This window comes from Canis lupus, chromosome 13, assembly GCF_011100685.1.
Source record: "Canis lupus familiaris isolate Mischka breed German Shepherd chromosome 13, alternate assembly UU_Cfam_GSD_1.0, whole genome shotgun sequence".
NCBI lineage: Eukaryota > Metazoa > Chordata > Mammalia > Carnivora > Canidae > Canis > Canis lupus.
Window position 1 is genome coordinate 45,151,381 of NC_049234.1, and position 26,130 is coordinate 45,177,510.

Sequence of the window (26,130 nt, forward strand, 5' to 3'; positions counted from 1 at the left end):
TACATCAAGGCATTTTGCATATTGTCTCATGTTACCCTAATGAACCTATTTTGCTTTTTCCTTTATTTTTTTGTTAAGTTTTTATATTAATTCCAGTATCACTGACATATGGTTTATATTAGTTTCAGGTGTACAGTACAGTGACCCAACACCTCTATACACTACTCAGTGCTCATCACAATGACAACTGTCCTCTTAATCCCCTTTACCTATTTCCCCCTTCACCCCCAGCTCCCCTCAGGTGACCATCAGTTTGTTCTCTGTAGTTTTTACAAAACTATTCTTATTTCAAGTCATAGGCTGGTAAACGTCTCTTAAAAAGTGTCCTGATTTATAGCATTTGCCGATTCCATTGTGTAAATATAGTCATCTTGGCTGATTTTAAGCCATCAAGGGTTTAACAACCAGCTGGTAAAATTCCTAGCAGGAACTAGATAGAATATACTATTTCAAGTTACAGTCATTTATCATGAGGAAACTGACTTCTAATTAAAGTCGCTTGTCACACAGGAGTGAAATACGAACTCCGGGTCCTGAGTTTTTTCTTTTTTTTTTTAAGATTTTATTTATTTATTCATGAGACACACAGATAGAGAGGCAGAGACACAGGCAGAGGGAGAAGCAGGCTCCATGCAGGGAGCCCGACACGGGACTTGATCCCAGGACCTCGGGATCACTGAGCCAAAGGCAGACATTCAACCGCTGAGCCACCCAGGCGTCCTAGGTCCTGAGCTTCTAAGAACTTTCAGATCAGTGGTTTTATTTTCTCCAGAATCACCAGATTTTAAAAATCCCCCCCTTTTTTTTCCTTAAAGGTCCAGATTATTAACATACTATTCATTTAGAATAAGTACTTCCCAAATCAAATATTTTGGTGGCATCTTCAATTTCCATAAAAAGGACTAAAAAGACAAAGCTTTTCCCACATTGATAGGTATTGACCTATATTTTAACTCTTTTTTACTTAGCTATATTTTTCCTATTTAAATCTGTCACCCAACTGGAGTTTATTTGGAGTGATATTCAATAAAGACATTTATTCCCCTAATACTTAATCAATTCTTCTGGGTTCCTTTACTGAAATTCTATCACTGATTTTATTCACTCATAAACTAAATCCATACTCAAATTGTGCTTTCTATTCTGCTCATTCAGAATCTGGTTTTGGGATGCATGGGTGGCTCAGGGGTCTGCCTTCAGCTCAGGACGTGATCCCGGGGTCCGGGGATCCAGTCTCACATCGGGCTCCCTTCAGGGAGCCTGCTTCTCCCTCTACCTGTGTCTCTCGTGAATAAAGAAAATCTTAAAAAAGAAGAAAAGAAGAAGAAGGAGGAGGAGGAAGAGGAGGAGGAGGAAGAAGGAAGAAGGAAGAAGGAAGAAGGAAGAAGGAAGAAGGAAGAAGGAAGAAGGAAGAAGGAAGAAGGAAGAAGGAAGAAAGAAGAAGAATCTGGTTTTGGGAGAGGGTGCACTGGTAGCTCAGTGGGTTAAGCACCCAACTCTTGATTTTGGTTTAGGTCATGATCTCGGGGTCCTGAGATCAAGTTCCATGTGAGGCTTCATGCTTAGCAGGGAGCCTGCTTGAGAGTCTCTTTCCCTCTCTGCCTGGCACACACACACACATGCTCTCTCTCTCTCTCTCTCTCTCTCTCTCTCTCTCTTTCTCTAAGTAAATAAATCTTTAAAACAACAACAACAACAAAAATTCTGCTTTTGGATGCTCTGCCCCACTTGGTTATATACATACAGTGGGGAAGCTGGGAAAAGAAATTCCTTTTTTTTTTTTTTTAAGGATGGATGGATTGATGAGACAGCCAGCATGCATGTGTGCAAGGGGCGGAGGGGCAGAGGGAGAGAGAATCTCAAGCAGACTACCCGCTGAGTGCAGAGTCCCACGCGGGGCTTGCTTCCCCCCTCATTCTGAGAGGAGGCCAAGAGTCTGGTGCTCAACTAAATGAGCCACCCAGGTGCCAGGAGAAGAAAATCTTTTAAAAAGGAAAGGGATTGGAAGTGAATTAGGCCTACAATGTAGGCGGAAGAAAGCTCTTAGGCCTATATGTACTGGACTGTCACTTTAACTTGTAGCTTGGGTACTGGTCTTTTTGAGGAGTGATATTCTGCTATGCCTTTCTCGATAACAAATTTAACAATGATAGAGTGAAACCACAGTCTCATAATAACAAATGTAAAAACATCATGGTGAGATGGTAAAACATAATCACAATCAAATTTTTAAAAATCTGTTTTTATACCAGGATCTCCTTTTAATTACTGTAGCTTTCTAGGTTTTATTATCTGTTGGCACAAATACTCCTGTTTACTCATCATCTTCAGTGATTTCTCAGCTATTGTTTTTCACTTATTCTTCCAGGCTTATGCAGAACTTCATAAATTAGTTGGAAAAAAAACTGATTCCTTGGGGCAGCCCAGTGGCTCAAAGGTTTAGCGCCACCTTCAGCCCAGGGCGTGACCCTGGAGACCCACGATCGAGTCCCACATCGGGCTCCCTGCATGGAGCCTGCTTCTCCCTCTGCCTGTGTCTCTGCCTCTCTCTCTCTCTCTCTCTCTCTCTCTCTGTGTCTCTCATGAATAAATAAATAAAATATTAAAAAAAAAACAAACTGATGCCTTAATTAAGACTTCTTGTCTAGAACCTGCCAAACTGTCATTAATTTCTCTTCCTTTGGTACCCGAAGAAAAAATGCATACTTTATTTCAAAAGGGATCTATATAATTCTTTTTTTGGATTGGAATTTTTATTCACTTTGAGTTACTAATTTTTAAAATCAGAATATGTAATTCTTATTAGTTCTATTCGTAAATACTTCAAATTTCTATTCTGTGTGAATGTAATCATTTTTCTTACTATTCAGTCCAACATTTTTGCTCTGGTGGAATTTCAATGGATAGAAAAATTAAGACTTTTGCTTGTTCTTTGGACATCTGTTCCTAAAATGTTTATTTATCCTAGTCTAAACTATTCCTATTGAAAACAGTTTCTAAACATAGAAGTCCTATGACATCTTTGGCACATTTCCAGTGTTTTTTACTTGAAGTCTACTACAGAAATATCACTTATTATAAGGCTCAAGAAAAATGACCCATCTCTAAATAATCCATTATTCACTCAGCTAGAATCTCCCCGAGGTTATTATTTTCTTGTACTCTTTGAACCTTCAGAGACTCAGCTAAGGAACTATTCTAAAAATCTAGAAATGATGTATTTTTAAAATGTGCATGAACCCAGGAGTCAGAAGACCAGGGCCCCAAACTTGACTTGGCTACTTAGTTATCATTATAATCGTGGTCATATTATTTAACCTTTCTAAGCTTCTGTTTTTCCACTAGAAAATGAATGGGTTGAATTATATCTCAACCATGGGTATGTATCAGTAGCAACAAGAAAGTTGTTTTTATTTTTGTTCTCCTCTCTTCCTCCCATAAAAACATTCGCAGCCAGTGCAAAAGCTATTGTGGCAAACTTTTCTTCTCTAGCGAGATGTGAATCTGGGGATCAGCATAGGATAGCCCTGAAATGAAAATGTGAATGCCAGTTCCCTACATACGTGGGCCCAGGGCCTGAGGGAAGTCAACAACTACATATGGGTATATAACCGTCTTCCCTGCCTTCCTAGAAGCTGAGCACAATCTCATAAGGGGGCTGAATCCTCCATACCCATGAGGCTGAGATGGTGGGAGAAGACAAGGACCAAAGGGGCCCCCTCCTAATATCTTAACTGGGAGCTAACTAACAGGGGCTCACAAAGGCTGAGACTGCTTTCCCTTCTCCCACTCTTGGGATTACTCTTTAAAGCACTAACTGTATGGCACACAAAGAGATGTAACTGCACACTATAGATATCCAGCAGCCGGAGATGAAACAAAAATATTTACCAACTTAAATAATATAGGTTTCAACACACCAAATCTACTTCAATTAAAAACAGAAACTAAACAAGGATGCAGACTCTTGCCTTATTTAATGTCAGGAGGTAAAGGGATAATATAAGTAAATGTAAGAACACACAAAAGGGGATCCCTGGGTGGCGCAGCGGTTTGGAGCCTGCCTTTGGCCCAGGGCGCAATCCTGGAGACCTGGGATCGAATCCCACGTCGGGCTCCAGGTGCATGGAGCCTGCTTCTCCCTCTGCCTGTGTCTCTGCCTCTCTCTCTCTCTCTCTCTCTTTTTCTGTGACTATCATAAAAAAAAAAAATTATAATAAAAAAAAGAACACACAAAAGTTATAAAAAAAAAAACCACACAAAAGTTAAATTATTGCTATAAATATTGAAAAAGAAATAAAGTTTTCTAAATCAAAGCAATAATCACCGAGAAAGGAAAATGGATACTAACGTATTCACAAATATAAAATCAGTTGCGATAGATTTTTTTTTAAAGATTTTAATTATTCATTTGAGAGAGGGAGAGAGGGAGAGAGGGAAAAAGGACCCGAGCAAACAAGGGCTTGATCCCAGGACCTGAGCTAAAGGTAGATGCTCAACCAACTGAACCACCCATGTGCCCCTAGTTGTAATAAATTTAATAAGGAAAACCTAGGACTTACATGGAGGAAACTGTAAGAACCTTTTTTTTTTTAATTTTTTAAAGTAATCTCTACACCCAACCTGGGGCTTGAACTCATGATCTTGAGATCGAGAGTCTCATCATGCTCTACTCACTGAGCCAGCCAGGTGTCCATACAAGAACTCCTTAAAGGAAATAAAAGAAGATTTGAACAAATGGAAAGACTTATTTATGGGTAAGAGCATTTTTATGATAAGGGTCAATTATCACAAAATTAATATATTAATTATGACAATTTTAATTAAGATTTCAATACTATCTTTCTCAAGTTGTACTGGATAAAACCATCTTAGAGTGTACATAAAGGGGATTAAATATCCCCCAAATGGCTAAACAAATTATTTTTAAAAATAAAGAATATTTTCTAAATCAGAAGACAACATGACTGTAATCAGAATACATTAGAAACATTCCATCAAAATATAAAATGACTATACCAGAACATAATACAACAGTATAATAAATTCAGTAAACCTAAGTACAGATAAATCAGATTAATGTGAAACATTAGACAACCTCCCCCAAAATCCCAGAATAAGAATTCAACATGGGCAAAATCTGAGGGAAGAGAATGACTTGTGTAGTAATAATGTTAGAATATCACCCGACTATTCATCTGAAAAGAATACACTATATTCAAAAACCAAAGTCCAGATTAACAGGATATTGAAAATTAATTTTTTAAATTTTTGAAGTTTTTTTTTAAAGAAAAAAATTAGGGGTCAACACACAAAATCCAGGAGAGAAAACTGTTGGCCCAGATAGAAAACCCAAACTTATTTTTAAAAAGACAAATGCATTCAAATAAAAATTTTAAAATTTAAATATTTATAAGCAAACAATGCCATAAATGAGCTAGGAAATAATTTGGTAAAGACTGTAATGTAGGTAGCAGCTCATAAAAAGTATCCTCTTAGAAATTGACAAGATAATAGAGAAAAATTGGCAAAAGAATATAATTAGGCAATTCATGTAAGAACAAACCTAAAAGAGACCATATGTGAAAAAAATATTAGTATCCAGAAAATGCAAACCAAAGTAGCAATAAGCTTTCATTGTATACACATCAGACTGTCAAATATTAAAACAAATAATCAGCTCTACTGTTGCAAGGTACAGGGAAACTGAACACTTAACCTATTGCTGGCGGAAATGTAACATCCGCCTCATACAGCCGAGTAAGCCGAATGAGAGGAATATTCCAGCCCCTATGGCACGGCACCACAGATATTAATTTCTTTGATCTACAAGCATTCCGTGCAACTTTCTGATTATAATTTAGCTTTGTATGACCTACCCCACAAGGAGAGGAAGGGACAGCCAGCCAGCTCCAGCATTAACACCCACTTGGCATATTTCTCATTGTAAATTAGTCAATTGGCAAACATAAAAACTTGATTCTGTTGGACTGTTTATTATAATTCCGCCTCCTGAAAAAGATTGCATATCCCTTCTCAGCATTGAGGCAAAGTCAAGTTTTATGACCTGATCCCAGTCTTCACTGGCCTTCTCTGGCAATTCCTTAAATCACAATCAAAAACTTTGGAGTGAGGCCCGGGCATCTGTGGTATTTGACAACTCCCTAACATGATACTAAGGTGCAGCCAAGGTTGAGAATCCTTGCCTATTCATTTTAAGTGGAACAATTAGTTCTGCACAATGATTTTACTTAAAACTAATTCTGATCAATAACAAGTTTCAAAAATACCATAAACACAGAAACCTGTTTATAGAAAAATCACAAATAACATTCATCAAGCAATTTGGAGAGTGTTCAATAAATACATGTCAGGGGCAAAGCTCTAGGAAGCAAAGTGAAGGATCAATAAAACAATTCGAAAACCTAATTTTAAGATGTCATACGTGGTTCTCTCCCAGTTTGAACTAGAAATCTCCACGAACTGATTTTTCTCTCGTGGTTTCTGCCACTAGGCTTTCTTCGCCGAACCGTGCCCCAGACCACATATCCTGGTGCCCATCAGTCCTCTGCCTTTCATTATCCACAATCTCAAGGGGTGAGGTTTCAGTGATGAGAACTCAAGAACCATCGTCAATTCCTCCCCATGACTTGTACCCTATAACCGGTCTAGTCACCAAACCCCATGGTACTGAAAGGAATCCCTCCTTCTTTTTTCTGCATGGTTAAGTTTTGAGTGCATAAGAATAATCTATGCAGAATCCCGAAAAATCTTCCTTCACAGTTATCCCTGCTTCTTAGCAAATGAAATAACAGCTTCACATAGCAGCCAAAGTGACTCTTCTCTATCGGAACCTCGCTAGGCCCTACATAGCAAATCATGGAAATGCATGCCTCTGTACGCTGCATAAAAATGCACCACTAGCCTTACCTTCAGGAGTGTTACTAAGGCCATTTTATTGGAATCATCATTTTCTTTTCTTCCACAGTCTCCCTATAATAAGAATGACTCATTCATATATTGCTCCAAAATTTTATGTGAAACTTTTAGTTTTTCCATTTTTTTAAGACTTAAAAAAAAAAAAGGCAGTTTTAGGGGGCACCTGGGTGGCTCAGGCGGTTAAACATCTGCCTTCAGCTCAAGTCATGATCTCAGGGTCCTGGGATCCAGCCCTGTGACAGACTCCCTGCTCAGCAGACAGTCTGCTTCTCTCTCTCTCCCTCTGCCCCTCTCCCCTCTCCCTGCTCATGCTTGCTCTCTTGTTCTCATATAATCCTCTCTCTCAGATAAATAAGTAAAATCTTAAAAAAAAAAAAAAAAAAAAAGAGCAGTTTTAGGTTCACAGCAAAATTGAGAGAAGGAACAGAGATTTCCCATATACCTTCTGGTCCCAGGCATGCATAGCCTCCCCCATTACCAACATCTCCTACCAGCAGGTACATTTGTTACAGTCGATGAACCTCCACTGACACATCATTATCACCCAAAGGCGATCGTTTACCTTACAGTTCATTCCTGGTGTTTTATATTCTATAGGTTTGAACAAATGCATCCATCAACATAGTACTACTACAGAGTAGTCTCACTGCCCTAAAAATCCCCTGAGCTCTACCAACTTATCCATCCCTCCCCTCTAACCCCTGGCAACTACTTTTCTAACTGCCTCCAGTTTTACCTTTTCCAGAACGTCCTATTGTTAGAATCCTAGAGTATGTAATATTTTCAGACTGGCTTCTTTCACTTAGTAATAATGCATTTAAGTTGCCTACAAATCTTTTCACGGCTTGACAGCTCATTTCATTTTAGTACTTAATAATATTCCATTGTCTGGATGGACCACAGCTCATCTACCCACTCACCTACTAAAGGACGTCTCTGTCACTTCCAAGTTTTGGCAAATATAAATAAAGCTGCTCTAAACATCACTGAAGATTATTTTAAACAAAAAATATACATTTAATGCACCTAATATAAATCTGTATTTTTGTTATACTGTTATTAATAGATATTAGTTCATCCTTCATTTTTATGAATATTTTCACTACTTTCTGTACCACATGTGTCAATAAATACACGTATTGTCTCTAAACTATCCGTATGATTTTCTACTATGAACTGCCATCACATTTCCAATTAATTATCTTCTAAAAGGAATAGGTCTGACAGTTTGGAATTTGGCTTCTACAGTTTTCCCCAAACAGATTTCTCTTGAATTCTCTTTTCTAAAAACCCTTAACACTTCACTCATTTTAGCAAATTTTTTAAGTTGGGAAATAGCATGCTTAAACCAACTAGTAGACTCAGAAGAAAATTGTAAGAAATTCCACTTAAGCAGTGTCCTGGACATCAAGCATTAAATATTAGGTGGAAGGGGCACCTGGGTGGCTCAGTGGTTGAGTGTCTGCCTTTGGCTCAGGTCATGATCTTGGGGTCCTGGGATTGAGTCCCACATCAGGCTTCCCAAAGGGAGCCTGCTTCTCTCTCTGCCTATGTCTCTGCCCCTCCCTATATAACTCTCATGAATAAATAAAATCTTAAAAAAAAAAAAAAAAGACGAGGAGGAATAATCAAGAGAACAAAACCCATTCCATCCTGCAAAAGGCCAGCAAACTGTGTCTCATCAATGTGATGAAATTGTAAGCATGGTTACTTCAAGAAAGGAAGCCTAAAAGAGTATTATGGCCAGTATTGGAACACTGGAATAAGTCAGAACCCAATGATTTGGCGCCTAACTACTAATGTATGCCAGATATCTATCAGGTGTCACATTTAAAACATTTAGCAGGAATCCCTGGGTGGCTCAGCGGTTTAGCGCCTGCCTTTGGCCCAGGGCGCAATCCTGGAGTCCCGGGATCGAGTCCCACGTCAGGCTCCTGGCATGGAGCTTGCTGCGCATTCCTCCTGTGTCTCTGCCTCTCTCTCTCTCTCTCTCTCTCTCTCTCTCTCATAAATAAATAAATAAATAAATCTTAAAAAAATAAATAAAACATTTAGCAATCAGCATAGAGGGGCAATTAGAATTGACTCTGGCTGTAAAGATCAGTACAGCCATAAGGATGCATAATGGCTTAACATCAGCAATGCCAGAGGTAATGAGAAATCTAGGAATGGAGGTAGAATGTGGTTTCTAAAGAATCTGACAACAGGTAAAAGGCACCATGAAGATCCATGAAAGAACAACAGTTATGTTAGCGAACATGCAAAGTCTAAGAAGAGGAAGTACAAGTACATGCAGTAAGAAAGGTGTCTTGGGTCTTTGAGTCCAAATTGCTCTTTTGGGATGAGAATTTCATTCTCTTGAGGAGCAAAGCAGTCTCATATTTGAAGGAAACAGAGTCACCGAAGAGTTTGAGAAGGCAAGGCTCAGGAAGGCAGAAATACCAATTAGTAGAGGTGAAGGCTCTGGTCTCCATTCCTTGACACGAGAAAGAGAAGCAGCCCAGATACTAGAACATAAGAACTAAGTCAGGCCAAAGCTTATAGTGAAGTTGGGCTGATGCTGAGTTGTCTGGACTAGTGAGCTAGGGCTTTCCAAAACTCAGTTATCTTTGCATTGGAGAGGACCCAGGGCCTCATAATAAGACAGGGTTTGGGGTTTTTTAATGAAGATTTATTTGAGAGAGAAAGAGAGCAAGTGTGTGGTGGGGAGGGGCAGAAGGAGATGGAGAGAAAAACTCAAGTAGACCCCATGCTGAGAGCAGAGCTGATGCGGGGTTTGATCTCATGACCCTGAAATCATGACCTGAGCTAAAAGCCAAGAGTTGGGTGCTTAACCCACTGCACCACCCAGGCACCCCAAGACAGAATTTAGACACAACTACAACAAAAGGTACAAACGGGGAGGTTATGACATCCACATTTATATAACAGCAAGTCTGAAACTTGCCACATGTATTACACTGTCTTTAAAAATAAATTTATTTATTTGAGAGAGAAAGCGATTGCTAGGCCACTAAAGCAGGGAGAGGGAGAAGCAGACTCCCTGCTGAGCAGGGAACTTGAAGAGGGGCTCGATTCCAGGGTGGGATCAGGACCTGAGCCAATGGGAGACAATTAATGGACTGAGCCACCCAGGTGCCCCTACACTGTCCTTTTTTAATAATCTTAGACACCTATGAATATTTTGACCATTCATCTTAGATTTTCCCAATCTTGAATTTTCTCATTATTAAATTATATGTCTTTATTCTAATACTTACCAAATCTTCAAACAAACCATAAAACAAAATATTTAATGAGTTAGAGAATCAGCTTACTTCTCACAACACAAAATGTTCAGTCTTGAGAATTAAGTATATGTGTCAAATGATGTAAACCTAGCTTCAGGAGTTAAAAATCTGTATATTTTTTAAATGGATAAAGCAGGCCCATGGTTCCTAAATTCAATGACGTCTGCAGCTAGGAACTCTAAATTCAGGGACCATCACAGAGTTCATACTGTTCACTTAGCACAATGAGTTGGCTTCTTTATCTAGGCTTCATTTCCTAAAGCAGACAGATTTCTCTGAGGGATGAGAGAGTATTTTGGCAATAGGCAATAAGTGATTCTTTTACAATGTGATCAATTTTAACTCTCAATGGTTACATCTCTGAAATTAATGTCAATGAGAATATAAATTACCCTACCAAATTCATTTATAGAAACCTAGTTCAAAATCTCCTTCACCCCCCCATATCTTTGTTCCTGCCTCTTAAGTATTTCTCATATCCGTGATTAAATGAGTTAATATTTTGTGAAGCACTCAGAAGAGTACCTATTTATGAAGTAGGCATTATATTACGTTTGCTTAAAAAAAAAAAAGAATTTTCTTTTCTTCCTTTCTTTTGTTCAACCTTTATCTCATGTCTCGTCTACTGCAGTCACATCCCAACTCTCCTCCCACACACACAGTACGTCCCTCTCTCTCCACCCCCACCCCATTCCATGAAAAACAGAGAAGTCTGATGAAATTATCCCAACTACTTTCACAAAATCCATCAATGGTTCTGCATCTGTTTTTAGGCTTAAGACAAAATCCATAGGAGGCTTCAAGATTCCATGTGCTCTCGCCCCTGCCTACATTTCCAGCTCATTCCCATGCTTCTCTGCTCCAGCCAAATTGGTCATATTTCCTCTACTGTCCAACATGCCATATCCCTTCTGCATCCAAACTGTTAACTCTGTCTTCCTTCAGATTTTACGGAAGTATCACCAGAGATCAGGGAAGACTTTGAAATATGAAGAATTAAAGGCTGTTGGCTAACGAATTTGGCATGTAATGTACAATAACTATACTCTGTTGAAAATACTGGGTTAACATTACTGTGTTGTATTTTTGAAAGTTACTAGCTGAGTAGATCTTAAAAGTTTTCATCACAAGGAAAAAAAATTCTACCATGTGAGGTGATGGATGTTAATCTCATTATGGTAATTATTTTGCTATATATATATATATAATCATTATATTATATGCCTTAAACTTATACAATGTAATATGTCAATTATATCTCAATAAAACCAGGGGAGGGTGTTGGGTGTATAATGGGGTGGGTGTTCTTACTGCTTTTTCATTTATCTGAACCCCAATTTACTCTTCTATTAAAAAAAAAACCACTATCTACCAATAAGTAGATAAACAAAATGTGGTATATCCATACAATGGAGTATTAGTCAATCATACAAAGTAATAAGATACTGATACACGCTACAAATAGATGAGCCTCAGAAACATGGTAAGTGAAAGAAGATGGTCACAAAACAACACCTATTAGGATTGCATTTACATGAAATGTCCAGAAGAGGCAAATCCATAGAGACAAACAATAGATAAATAAGTATGAGGCTTCTTTTTGGGATTATAAAAATGTTCTACAACTAGAGAGTGGTGATAGTTGTACAACTTAGTTAATATACTAAAAGCTACTGAACGATACACTGTAAAAGGATGATGCTATGGTATGTAAATTATATATACGTTACATTATATCATAAACCTATTATTTCTAAAATGACAATAATAGCTTGCCCCATTAGATTTTCAAGATGCTTACAAGATATTTAATGAATGTATATACACATAATTTGACTGTGCACACACACATAATAGGTACTTACCACAACACCAGACTCATAATTACTTCAATAAATGGTAGTAGTATTATTTTAATCAAGCGACACACAAATTTTAACTGAAATTTAGATAAATGCATAATTGTGCTTTTGGGAGCTGACATTTACTATTTTTGCAATCTAGGAAAAACATCTCTGAGCATTAAAAACTCTGAACTTTGCTCATTGTGCAAAAACCCAAGTAATTTATGCAGATTGTTTCTTAACATACCGTATCTTATTCATATTTTAATTTATAAAAACGGTGGTTAAAATGTCAATTCATCTCTTCTATGTCTATAACAACTGAATTTTTTGAAACACTAGCTGTCATAAAATTATGTATGCAAAATAAATTCTATTAATATGTTTACAAGAGTATTATATGGATAATGCATATGTGACCTTAATTAACATTGCAGATACATACTGGATAGATCTCAGTACTGAATCTTGCATTGTCTTATCAATTTTAGGGAACTAAGCCAATCTTTTAATGATAACATCCTCACTACACAGCTGGTTTAACAGAATGTTCCTGATTCAGTTTTTAAAAGAAGTAATGCCTAAAACTGTTGGCACAAAGACAAAATCCTGAATTTAGGCCATATGAATGTCACTTCATTGTTGTTACTGAAAGAAATAAGCTCAACTATAATCAAACTTCAGCAGCACTGCATCAACATTCTGCCAGCTAAGCAGGCCTTGAAACCAGAGGGCCTCTAATGATTAATATAAAACGTAGCATTAAAAAAAAAAAAAAAAGGTAGGGTTTAACAATAATACAAATCATGGGAAATGCATCTTATAAACATGAAACATTATTATTTAATGATAAAGAATTATAACATGCACTGCTATTAAATTATGCTCAATGACAAAAATTTAATTTTCGTTTTTCCTTTTTCTTTAAAGAGAGTAGGGAAACATTTGAAATACATAGTTTATTTAATGGGAAAACAATTTGCCATTTCCATTTTTTTTTAGACAAAAGCTATTAATAAATTGGGGTTTTCTCTATTCTTCCTGAGAAATTCACTAAATAGATTTTAATGCTAATTTTTAAAAATTTACTAAGGTATCATTTTATAAACTCCTGCTTTAGGAGCTACTCTCCTTAGAGACATCACTAGTATAATAATAAACACATAGTAGAAGATATGTGCCATATTTATGCCATATATCTATCCTCCTTTTTTCCTATTATTAGTCCATTCCAACAAAAATGACTACATCTCCAAGTTTGATCTTAGTTGCCCACACAGTTACCAGAACTTAATCAAGCATTAAGTGTATAAAAAAGTATTAAGTATGCAAAGAACAAAAAAGACAATCTATGCCCTCCAGGAGCTTCCACTCAAGTAGTGGAGAAAGTCATGAATGAGGTGATAAGCATAATGATGATACCATGGTGATACCATGATGTTTAAGGTGAAGACCAGAACAGATGAAGCATTAAGTATCCCATCCGGAAAGGATGAGTCTTCAAAGACAAGAAGAATTGATTGTGAAGCAGACAGAGGGCTGAGGGGGTTAAAGGAAGCACATTCCAGGCAAAGGTAGCAGCAGATACAAAGGCGCGGCATGCTCCAGGAACTGGGCAAGCACAGCAAGAAAGGAAGGCACAAAATGAGCAGGGGCTGGATGACAAAAGGTTTCATCCCATGGGGGATAAAAGATGGAGAGAGATGGGAAGAGCGGGCTTTTAGAAGGAGCCTTTGGCAGCAACATGGAAGAGGCTAAGAAGACAAAAAGGAAGCTCTGGCAATAATCCAGATGATAATGAAGAGAGGCCTGAACCAAGTTAAGTGGCTCTGGGAACAGAAGGCAGGAGAGACTAAGGAAACTGTAGAAGGTAGGACAACACATTTTGATAAGTGGCTGGGGGCAGGGGAGTAGGGGTGGCGAGTGTAGGTGGTGTATTGGTGAGAGAGGGCTGTTGATCCACACCTACTTTCTGGCTCAGGGAGACTGTGGGTACAGTACTGTCTACCATGGTGGGGAACATCCTGTCATTCAAAACTGAACTCAAATTCCTTTCCCTGTAAGTCTTCTCTGTCCCCTGTGGTTCAATAGGATTCCTTTGGTCTCCTTACTCCCCATTCTTGTCACATGTAACAGTCACGTGGTAAGTCATGATGCATATGCAGCAGCACTCGGTTAACTTCTTACTGTTAACTTTACATGCATATTTACTCTCTGATGAAACTAGAAGCTCCTTATGAGCCAAGATCACATTTAGTGGTTTCAGTACAGTATATGCTCAATCAATGTGAGCTGATTCAAGTGCTGGATTATGAAAACAACCCCTGGAAGAGAGAGGTAACTACCATCCTTCTCTAGGGTCTTAAAAATATTTTTATCTTCTCTCTCTCTCCTTTTTAAATACAATAAAGGGCCAAGGGAAGATTTTAAAAAGACTTCCACAGATACTGGTAAAAGAAAAACAGTCTCCCACTTTTGGGGCTAGAACGACCTAGTCAGGGTCTTGGTGAACGACTTTGTCTCTCCTCTCCACATTAACCTATTGCTTTACAACAGTAAAAACACCTTCACGAGATGTGGACCATGACTGCCCAAGGGAAACGGGATGCCCACAAACTGAATCATTAGAATACTAATAGCTAACGACAAAGGCTTTACAAACATCTGTTTTTGGTTCACTTCTGGATTCAGGGAATGTGATTACATGAGATTTGGCTGTGGCTGGTTACAGGGTTAGGGCAATGACATGTAGAAATGTTTAAATGGTCACAAAACAAAATAACCACATAATTCACAAGTATCTAAGCAAACTAAGTTTTTACAAGACAAGCTCAGGCTGTGATATAATCTAATGCACTGTTCTGATACAAGAGCCCATTAGTTAGAGCTTTATTATCACTATAAACCTGTCTTACTATTTTTTAAAAGTACCTGGTAAGGATGGAGGAAGGAGGGACAAAGGGGCAAGAGAGATTAGAAACTACAGTCGGTTTTAGTAAAAATGCATTCTGTATTACCCTTTTAAGTAGTAAAAGTACTTCATTTAAATTAGTAATTACAATTCAATTGTAATTCAATTATAATTCTAATTATTTAGAATTTAATTATTTTATTTATTAAATAATTTATTTAATTATTTTTAATTTATTTAATTATAATTATTCAATTATAATTCTCCCAATATTTTAATTCACTTAGAAACTTTCCTAGAACTAAGATAACTTTCTGCCATCTGGCAGAACAACATCTCCATATGGAAGAATTACTTACAGATCAAAAATAAAAGAAATACGGAGATTGTAAGTGCAGTATATTTGGCAAAATACAAATCTCTTCAAATTCTATTCTGTAAGGCTTTCCCTTAAGAGGTTTTCTCCCCCTATATCAACATTTGGCCTTTTACATTATTTGCTTACAAAACTATGCTAAGTAAATATTTTGGTAAAGAGTCAACTGGAAAAAATTAAATTTAGGTCTTTCATATTTTATTCAGTAGTTTGCTCAGACACCAGCAGCACAGTTGGGAGCAAGAACAACTCAGTTCTAATTCCAGTTCTTTGCCACTGTATGACCTTGGTAAAGTCACATTTTTTCCCCTATGTTTTAGTTTTCTTTGGCCAAAACAGACATTACAACAGAATCTTTGCTCGATTACTCCATTAGTTTGATATCATATTATTATGATAATTTTGACCAAAAAAAAAAAACACAGATTGTGGTAATAAATCATTTCTAGAAGTGCTTTCAGGTCTTCAGAGAAAAGTACCACTGGAAAATACTAGAAATACTGAACAAAATCAGGATTTCTGTCAAATTCACATATTGGGAAGGGAGTTATGGACAACATGACAACTCAACGACATTAGTTTTACTGACCTACCTGAACTTTGAATGTTCCTTATCAGAAAACTCACTACATACAGGAAAAATCCTCCTAGTAACTTCAATTACAGGAGTAGGGGAAAACTTATGAGCATTATATTAAATCATCTGATGCTTTCAGACAGCTGATGCTGCTTCAAACAAACATTCTGTCCTAACAGAACTGTGGAATAGTACTGGTATCTGAGAACCCTGCAGAGGTCGGAGTCTATCTGTCATTTCCCCCCCTATGTCGGACCAATGGAGAGAAACTTTGCCAGAACCATACAAAAAATTAACAAGAAAACCAACGCTGGTCAATTTCAGTCAAAGACTATTTAACCGCCAATAGTACGACTGCCCAGTGTGTACACATCCAGATTTTCTAACCCTCTCACTGACTACCATCCAAGAAAATACTCCTCGTGTTATTTTCAACAGCTCTGATTCTATTTGGATTGGTCTAAAGGATTAGCATGCAAGGAATGGCCATGATCATACATCAGCATTTCTCCCATTTAGGAATATATATACTTACAGCTGCTGCTCCAGGACTTTAACAAGGACTTTATGCTAATTTCAAAAAACACAGAATCCTGTAGGCTCAACATTGTGTCTCAACTGGGCTGCTACAGCAGCAGCAGCCTCCGGTTTGTTGATCTATCTCTCCAAGCCGCTGTCCCTTCTCCTCTCCCAGGCAGCAGAGTTTTGGCCCACAGTGCTTTGGCTTCATTACCATGCAGTCTCGCAGTGACGCACAACTATAGTGGAAACGCTGCTGAATGCAGATGAACTATCCAGTTGAATAAAAGCTTACAAGTTTATTACAAGTGCCCTGAAGGACATCATCACCTTTCTTTAGGTAGGCATACACGTGGCCGCAAGAATCTTTCTCTGCTTCTGCTCCCGGGCTTATCAGTTTTGATGAGCTGTGTGTCTCCGGCTGCCTTCCCTGTAGTCACTACTGACTGCTAGTAAACACACAAGGGTAGAGCTCTGCCCTTGGATGCCAACTTTTCTCACTTAAGGGCCTAAGGAATAAAAATAAATTCAGGTCTGGCCTAAGAGCTTTAAATCTCTTCCTATAACAGCTGACCAAAAAGAAAAAGAAAAAAAAAAAGACTCAGGGGTATTTATCCCACTCCAGTATCAGTTTTCTCTAGGTGATTTCAGTAGTACATTCTCTTCTCTTTGCCCTTCTACCTTACTACCCCCAGGCAGTAAGCAGTGACTTTCTCAGCAGGGTTATGATACCGAGTCCACGGCCTCACTGAACCCACCAGAGAGAACGCTGGCTAAATGGGATGAAAAGATGATGTAATGAACACTGTGGCTGAGCCCCCATCGGCCCTCTAAAAACTGCTCAGCTCAGGACAAAGTTTCCTCTGCTTCATGCAACTTATTCAAAAGAGGGAATTCTGTTATAGTAATGGGATTATTTCAAAATATAGGGCCTTCTATTCTTAATATAGCACATAATTCCCCTAGAAAAGCTTACAGTTGGAATATCAATGAATAGTGAGAAATCTTCTGGTCAAATAAAATGCACATTTTCAAAACTTTATTCTATAGAAATGGTTTTAAAAACTGAAAACTGGCACTGTTAGGAGCCTATCTGCTCTTCAAAATAGTAGGAAAATTTCATCATCAAACCCAATAAATAATATTTTATGCTACTGTCGGAAGAAAAAGGTCTTGACCTCATAATTAGTTTACTGTGACTCTGAAGGTCAATGGAGCATGTTTTTCCATATGTGGCAATATATTTGTATTGACCCATTTATGCTACTGTATCCTTTAAATATCACAAGGAATAAGTAAATTCAGTGATCAAAGTCATAACTGAATAAATTTATTTGTAGCCAAATGGCTAGGCACTGTATTAAAAGCTAAAAGAACATCCTTCCACACACTAAGAGAAAAAGATAATCCTATCCATTAAGACAAATTCAGTGGTAATAGTACTGTTGGGAGTTTCATGTAAGGTCTGTACTACTTCTGAGTAGTTTAAGAAATATGGAATAAGTCTGGGCCATTCCTACTCCTGAACAGATCCCAAACCTAAATTCAAGCCAGGGCTGCAAAGGCTAATCACACAGACCCCCAATACCAAAACACATTGTTTGGGTACATCTTCTTGATCGGAGACCTCTCCGAATCAGCTAAGAGCAGGGTTTCCCCTGGTCAGAGGAAACACAAATGACTCACAGTGTTGCATGAATAAAGGGCATTCCACAGTCCAAAAACACTACCTCCTACATTCCATTCCTGTACATTAACAATGTATTAACAAAAGGTTCCGAGCTGTACACAGACCAGTTTAATTTTTAATTAAAGTATTCTCGAAAGTGATTTGACAACCCTCTTTTCATCAAACAGTTGTTAACACATTAAGGGAATAAACTGATCTAGACCCAAGCAAACTATACTATTAAATGTCAAGGTTCAGAACTGAACCATGTCAGCAAGCAGACAAGTTGGGAGGCGTATACCCAGATATTTTGCCATATTTTTTCTACCCTTATTGAGCTAAGCCTACTTAGCCTCATATAAATCTTAAAAGCTACTCAACACTATTTGGCCACAATGGCCCACCAAAGTAGCCAAAGTTCATTCCGAGCAAACCTTTAAAAAGTGTAACTAGCAAAACTGTCATAGAACACATCAGAGTATGAGAACTTTTTTGAGTGGGGGTAGAAGTTAAATAATAGGTGATTTTCTCTAAAATCCTTTAAAAAAAAGTATTTTCTTTTGCTTAAGTTTTGTCTATATGGATCTAAAAGAATATATCAGGGGCACCGCAGCAGCTCAGCAGGTTGTGCATCTGCCTTGGGCTTGGGTCTGATCCTAGGGTCAGATGGAGCCCAGCATCAGGCTCCCTGTTCAGCAGGGAGCCTGCTTCTCCTTCTCCCCTGCTTGTGCTGGCTCTCTCGCTCTCAAATAAATTAATAAAAATCTTAAAAACAAAATTAAATAAAAGAATTTATCAGATCCTAAAGTTTCTATTATATCTAATCAGTCTGTTACTATGTATATACAACTACAGAAAATAGTTTCTCTGGGACACAGATGTATAAAATTATTTACAGGGCTTATTTTTCGAAGTTTTACTGTACATCAGGATTTCCTTATAGGCAGAGGGTGGGTGAAAAAGGCACTTTCCATTTATATGTGAAATAATTCAACAAGCCTGCTATATGGGCAAAGCCTGGGCTCTAAACTTTATTCTGAAATACAAAGGATAAAATAAGTAGTACTACTATTCCAAATAGGAATCACAAATTTACCAAAGTTTAATGAAATAAGTATTTCTTTTCTAACCCTTCCCAAAATTTTTATCACCCAAATCACTTAAGTATTAATCAGAACTACATATCCACCCATAACTACATGAGCCCAACAATCCTTTTAGAAGACTAAGATAGCAGAGACCTATAGTATTCTGAATGTTTTCTTAATCCCTCAATTACAAATCATATTTTTATACACAGATAATAATATTCCCATCATTCTTCAAATGACTTCTCTATTTTTAACCTATCGATTAATCACAGAAACACAGAGCCTAGAGCTTCTTGCAAGCTTGCCAAAGACCAGTCAAAATATCAGTCTTCTATTTTATTCTATTTTATTCCTTCTATAAATTCAGAATTCTCCAAGTTGTATTATATATATATATATACATTTTTTTATATCCTCACCATAGAAAGATAGCCATGGGTATCATTTCTCAATGGTATATATTAGGAAAAACAGAAAAGTCTACTTTGTATAACTTCCTTTAACTATATGCCTCTCTGTCTTTTAGGTTATAATAAAAGACTGCTTTTAAATGATAAGATTTAAAAAATAAAAATAAAAAATAAAGTAAGATTTAGAATATTTTTAAGAATTTCACAATTTCAATATTACCAGCCTTTACTGAGATCCCCTTTGCCTAAGCCAGATAATATAAAGCACTGCATACAAAAGATGACCATGGCAGTTCTCTTGCCCTCAAGGAGTTAGAAAGTAGGTTTGCCTCTTCCATTTAATCAATTTCCATTTAAGTCTATGTCCTTTTCACTGGCATTTTAAGGATTCATGGAATTAGTCCCTTGCTTTATATTTCTAAGTAGAAGGAAGATAGAGGTACATTCTAATATACCAAAAGAATGTGTGCCAGGAGAAATTCTCAATAAATCCTTCAAAAATACTCCACTTAGATATAGGACCAGAACAAAATGTTCCCCAATATACAATGAAGTTTGGATTTAACGGAAAATATCATACAATTCACTGAAATTTATCCAAAAAGAAATAAAAGTCTTTAGTTATTAACATCCTTAAAAAGGGTGAAAATATAAGCATTTTATCCCTTTTATTAACACTTTTTAAGATATCTCAAAGTAATACACTGGTATCCAAAACAATTATAAAATGACAAAAACCAGAAACTTGGCAAGTTCTTCTATATAAAATGTCAACCATCCCATCACTCCTAGAGCCTTTTACAGCCCTAGAAGTTTTGGCCTCTTCAAAAAGTCCTTGTCTTTCCTGGAGTTTAGAAAAGAGACGGAAAGGCTTTAGGACTGGAGAGAAAGATGCTCTCAGGGCTATTAGGTAATTAATACTACACATGAAATACAAGGAAGAAAACAAAGTGGGGAAATGGAAGAAATAGGTGATGGAGATTATGGAATATACTTGTGGTTAAGAGCCCTCGGTGATGTATGGAAGTGCTAGATCACTATCTTGTACACTTAAAACTAATATAACACTGCCAGTAAATTCCACTATACTGGAATATAAAATGAAAATAAATAATTTTCTTAAAAAGAAGAAAAAATGGTTTAAAAATTACTTTTATTTTTCTTTGGATTCTTGTTAAGTAACGCAACAAAATGTTAACAGTAATTATCTATAATTATATCAGTAATTAACATTTACTTCTTAGTGCTTTCTACTTACTTCTTATACATTTTCCAAACTTTCTACAACGCATTTAACATTTTAAAACCTCACTACATAAAGGGAGCAGGGTTCCCTCGGTAAATGGCTGGTGCCTAGAACTAGAGCACAAACACACATGATAAGCCTACAACATCTTTTCTAGGGCCAGGAAGTAGGAAAGCCTCCAAACACAAACTAAAGTAGGTGTATCAAAAGGATATGGGAGCCAACTGATAGAGCTGCCAAGAGCCAAAGCTGTAGTAATTTGAATAACAAAATAAACAATGTAGTTTTGGAACATAACCCCAAGTATAAAATAAATATCCATGAGTCTACACTGATATAAATAAATAAGTAAGTAAATAAGAGACAGGAGACAAATCTCACACTGTACAGAAGAGTTAACCTAGCAGGTCTGTTACCCTTTGACATGTTTGCTTACAAGGTCAGCTCTTAGCTAGCATTTAAGAACTTCGATTTTAAATGGCCCCACCATTCCCAGAACTAAAAAGCATGTTCACTATGCCTAAACTGTCAGTACAAACAATATTAGTTTATACTAAACATCTGCTTTCTTTCAGGGAGCCTAAAACTTGGGTATGTGCCAGGCAGCAGATGCCTATGTGACCAGTCCCAATAAAAACCCTGGGCACTGAGTCTCTGATGAATTTCTCTGATTGGTAACATTTCACCTGGAATGTCGCAGCACACTGCTGAGGAATCAGTTGCCTTCTCTATAATGCCACTGGAAGAAATTCTGGAAGTTGGCACCTGATTTCCCCTGAATTTTGCTCCATATGCCTTTTCACTTGCTAACTTGCATAGTGCCTTTCTGCTGTAATAAATCACAGCTGTGAGTACAACTATATGCTGTGTCCTGTGAGTCCTTCTAGTAGATCATTAAATCTGAGAATGGTCTCATGGACCTGAGACATATTCAGAAGAACTCCAAATAATTTATGCAGATAATTCACCCTCAAGAAGAAGGAGCATTAGTCTCAACCCTTAAAAGCGTGAGCTATACTTGGTGACTTCCTTCCAAAGGGTACGATATAGAAAGCAGGGAGAAAAGAGTAATTTTATTGTTAGAGAAACCTGAGATCAAGGTTTATATCATCAGTGATGAGAGTACAGAGTCTTGATATCATCATGATGAAAAGGGCACTTTACCTCTGTGCTCTTCCTACCAAAAAGCCATTACCCCAGTTTAACTATGAAAAAAAAGAAATTAGATAAATCTAAACTGAAGAATCTACAAATTACCAAACCAATACTCTTCAGCATTATCAAGGTAATTAAAAACAAGGAAAGCCTAAGAAACTATAATAGTTGAATACCTAGGGCATACTTCAGAAGGGCAATAGGCTAAGTACTACATTAAATCCTTCTTAACATGGTTTCAAAGGATCCAAAACAAGCCTCAAAGGATTAAGCTATCTGTGAGTACTGCCTTCAAGAACAAAGAATTACATTCATTAAAAGAATGTAACAAAATCTAGCTCTCAACAATGTCACATTTATAACATCCAGTATCCAATAAAAAATTGTATTTAAAAACTATTAAAAATTACCATTAAATTATTTGTCAAGATGTAGGAGAATGTGACCCATAAAATCAGTCATTAGAGATCTAGAAATAACAAAAATGATGGAATTAGCACATGTGCTCTTTAAAAAGCTATTATAGGGGTGCCTGGTTGGCTCAGTTGGTCAAGTGTCTGCCTTCAACTCAGGTCATGATCCCACATCTGGCTCCTTGCTCAGCAGGAAGACTGCTTCTCACTCTGCCTGCCACTCCCCCTGTTTGTGCATTCTCTTTCTCTCAAATAAATAAACAATTTTTTAAAAAAGTTATTATAAATAGGCTCAAGGACTTAAGAAAAAATAAACATAATGAGGAGAAAATAGAAGACATAAGAAGAAGACTCAAAGGACACCAGAGTGGCTCAGTGGTTGAGCATCTGCCTTCAGCTCATGGCATGGTCTTGGAGTCCTGGTATCAAGTTCTGCATCAGACTCCCCACAGGGAGCCCACTTCACCCTCTGCCTATGTCTCTGCCTCTCTCTCTCTGTCTCTCATGAACAAATAAATAAAATCTTAAAAAAAAAAAAAAGAAAGAAAAAAGTAGACTCAAATAGAACTTTGAAAGGTAAAATACAATCTATCCATAACAATAAATTCACTGGATGTGACCAACAAAAGATTAGATTTGGGGGAGGAAAAAAAATCAGTAAACTTGAAGAAATGGAAATAGTACCTTCAAAGTGAAGTGCAGATGACAAAACAATAGAAAAAAGAATGCTCAAAGCCTCAGTGACTTTTGGAACAACACCAAACAGCCCAACTTACGTGTAATTGAAATCTGAGAGGAATGAACAGAAAATACTCTTTGAAGAAATAATAAAAAACTTTCTAAAATTGAGGAAGACTATAAACCTACAAATCTAAAACTGTTATCAAACCTGAAGCAAGAATAAATATACATACAAGAATAAAAACAAAAAAAAAACCATGCTAAGAGACACCATAATCAAACTGTCAATAACCAATGACAAAAAAAATCTTAAAAGCAGTCAAAGAAAATAGTATATTACATACAGAGGAAAAGGAAAAGTCAACACAGATGTTTCAGCTGAAACTATACAAGGCTCTATCCTGGGCACTAAGTCTATAATGAGTTTCTCTGGTTGATAACATTTCACCCATAATGATATTGCTGAAAAGCTCTATCCTGGGCACTAAGTCTATAATGAGTTTCTCTGGTTGATAACATTTCACCCATAATGATATTGCTGAAAAGCTTCAATCATAAAACCAATAACCTACAATTAGTTTTGACAAATTTTACTTACTTATTCATATGAGAGAGAGAGAGAGAGAGAGAGAGAGAGCGCACAAGCAGGGAGAGGGGCAGAGGGAGAGAAGAACACAGGAAGAGGGAGAAGCTGACTCCCCACTGAGCAGGGAGCCCTGCTCCATCCCAGGACCCAGGGATCATGACCTGAGCCCAGGGCAGTCGCTTAACTGACTGAGCTACCCAGGCAGCCCAATCGATAATTCTATACCCAGTGAAAATATCTTATAAAGATAAAAGCAAAACTTTTCTAAGACAGAGAAAATTTAAGAGTCTGTCACCAACAGATTTGCATACAAAAAATGTTAAAGAAAGTTCTTCAGGCAGAAATAAGATTATATAAAATGAAAACCTGAGTTCACATAATTGATGAGGAATGCCAGAAATGGTACATTTGCAGGTAAAGAGACCCTTTCTTTCTCATTTTAAGTTTCTTTAAGTTAACTGCTTAAAGCAGAAGTGGTTAACATACTGTCAGGTCTATAACATATGTAAAATAAAAAATGTGACTACAATAGCACAAAGGATAGAGGGGAGAAACAGAAGTATAACATTTTAGGATCTTACGTTATATAGTAAATATTATGCTATAATTTGAAAGTAGACTGGGATAAGCTGAACTTCATTTTGTAAACTCTGGACCAACTAGTTTAAAAAAGAAGAATTTTTTTTTTTAAAAGTCAATAATGGAATTATAATACTAAAAAAATACAATTAATTCAAAAGAAGGCAACAAAAGGGAGAGAAAAAACAAAATAGATGGGACAAATAGAAAATAATAACAAGATACTTTGAAGCCCAACCATATCACTAATTACATATCAATTGTCTAAACACTGTTTGGAAGCACCATGCCAAGTGCTAAATGAGAATTTAGTAAATAAAACAGATCTTTGTGCCCTTGGGAAGGTTAGGATACAATGGTGCAGATAAAGAGTGTGTGTGGGGGGGAGTGAGTCCCTACATACAAACATGCAAATAAAAATTACAAATTGTGATTGGGGATGTGAAAGCAATAAAGTAGGTCTCCTGACACAGAAAAACAGACGAGGTCCTGCTGAGTTCGTGTGGTCAGGGATGGCCACTCCAAGGGGAAGATATTGAATCTCAAATCTGTTCAGCAGGGTCTCTCCTAAAGAATGAATCTTTGCTTAAACCCAAAAAGGAAAATAGATTAAAATCAAAATAACTCTGGTTGACCAAGGATTAGGGTATCAACGTCATACCCACTCTTTTTCTTTCACTTAAGGTTTGCAATGAAATACCCAGAGGGCTCCAAGAAATACTGAAATCGTTAACTGGATATCGTAGAAGAGCTCTGAGCAGAAACAAGGGGAGACAGACCAGTTGTCTGGTGAGGTGGAGAATGGACTTGAGGAGAACCTCCCCTGAGGAGAAAGATAGTGACTAAAATAATCCCTAGTACACTTAAGTAGTTAGGGAAAAAGCAATAAAGACAAGAATGAGAGATTCCAATTTTTCCTACCAGATACTTCTTGTTGGTGACTAACAGGATGATGGGGGTGGGGGGAATAAGGCTGAAATACTTAAAAGTGAACCTGAGCTTTACTAGTGACTATGTGGACTGTGGCACTGAACATGGAATAGCCAGACATATGTCACACCAAGAAGAGCTCGGTCTAGATCAATCCAAAGTACAAAAGTGACGTCAGGACTATAGATAGGAGGAAGATAAAGACAAAAGAAAGCAGACAGACCCCACCAGCTCTCTCGCTGTCCTCTCCGTTGATGGAGGGGGAGGAAGGAGGACAAATTCATTATTTTCAAGTACCTGCCAGCCAACAATAACCATAAATTAATGGATTTACCTGAAGCAAAGAAAAATCAAACCAAACAGAGAGAGAGACACAGACAGACAGGCAGTAATTCAAATAAAGCACTATGAAAGAGCCAACAAAATAAGCAAGTCAGTAATGAAGGGAATCTGCTTCTGAAACGGACCAGACCAGAATTCCATCTAGGTTTCTGGGTAGTAAGGTGTCAGGTTTTGTCCACATTAACTGCTTATTTTAGGAATGTAAATCAAGTTTCTGAATTAATAGTTATAAAAGGATTTCTAATAAAGGTAAGTTTTATACAAATGTCACAGACTGAACCAACGCATCAATATATTCACAAATTAGCAACATGAAATCTATAAAGAAGCATTTTAACTACACTCTATCATTTTGGGAGTGGTTACTTATGAAGCAATTATATAACTTGTGTATGCTGTAAGGTACAATTACTGCTACCTTCCCAACATGAGATATTTATTAATAGTCCAACTTGTTCTTAGCTTTTGGTTTATTTTTATATATTTCACCCATTAAAAAAAATTGCTTCCTCTGCTTAAAATGAAACAGTCCAGACCCTATAATCATACTTTCTTGTCTTCACAAACCATAC

At 37.1% G+C, this 26,130-nt stretch overlaps 1 protein-coding gene across 7 annotated transcripts in view; it reads right to left on the reverse strand.

The window, feature by feature from the left end:
• FRYL (FRY like transcription coactivator) overlaps nucleotides 1-26,130 on the reverse strand; it is a 256,547-nt gene that overhangs the window by 150,095 nt on the left and 80,322 nt on the right. For 2 of the 7 annotated variants that reach the window (XM_038556043.1, XM_038556042.1), the window contains exon 1: nucleotides 16,473-16,585. The exons of 1 other annotated variant lie outside the window; for it this stretch is intronic. In XM_038556043.1, the coding sequence (XP_038411971.1) occupies nucleotides 16,473-16,545 (73 nt within the window). In that variant the 5' untranslated portion in view covers nucleotides 16,546-16,585. Of the gene's footprint in view, nucleotides 1-5,879; nucleotides 6,013-6,930; nucleotides 6,994-16,472; nucleotides 16,593-26,130 lie in introns of those variants that run through there. 4 more of the 7 variants (XM_038556046.1, XM_038556045.1, XM_038556044.1 and 1 more) reach the window with 3 other exon arrangements.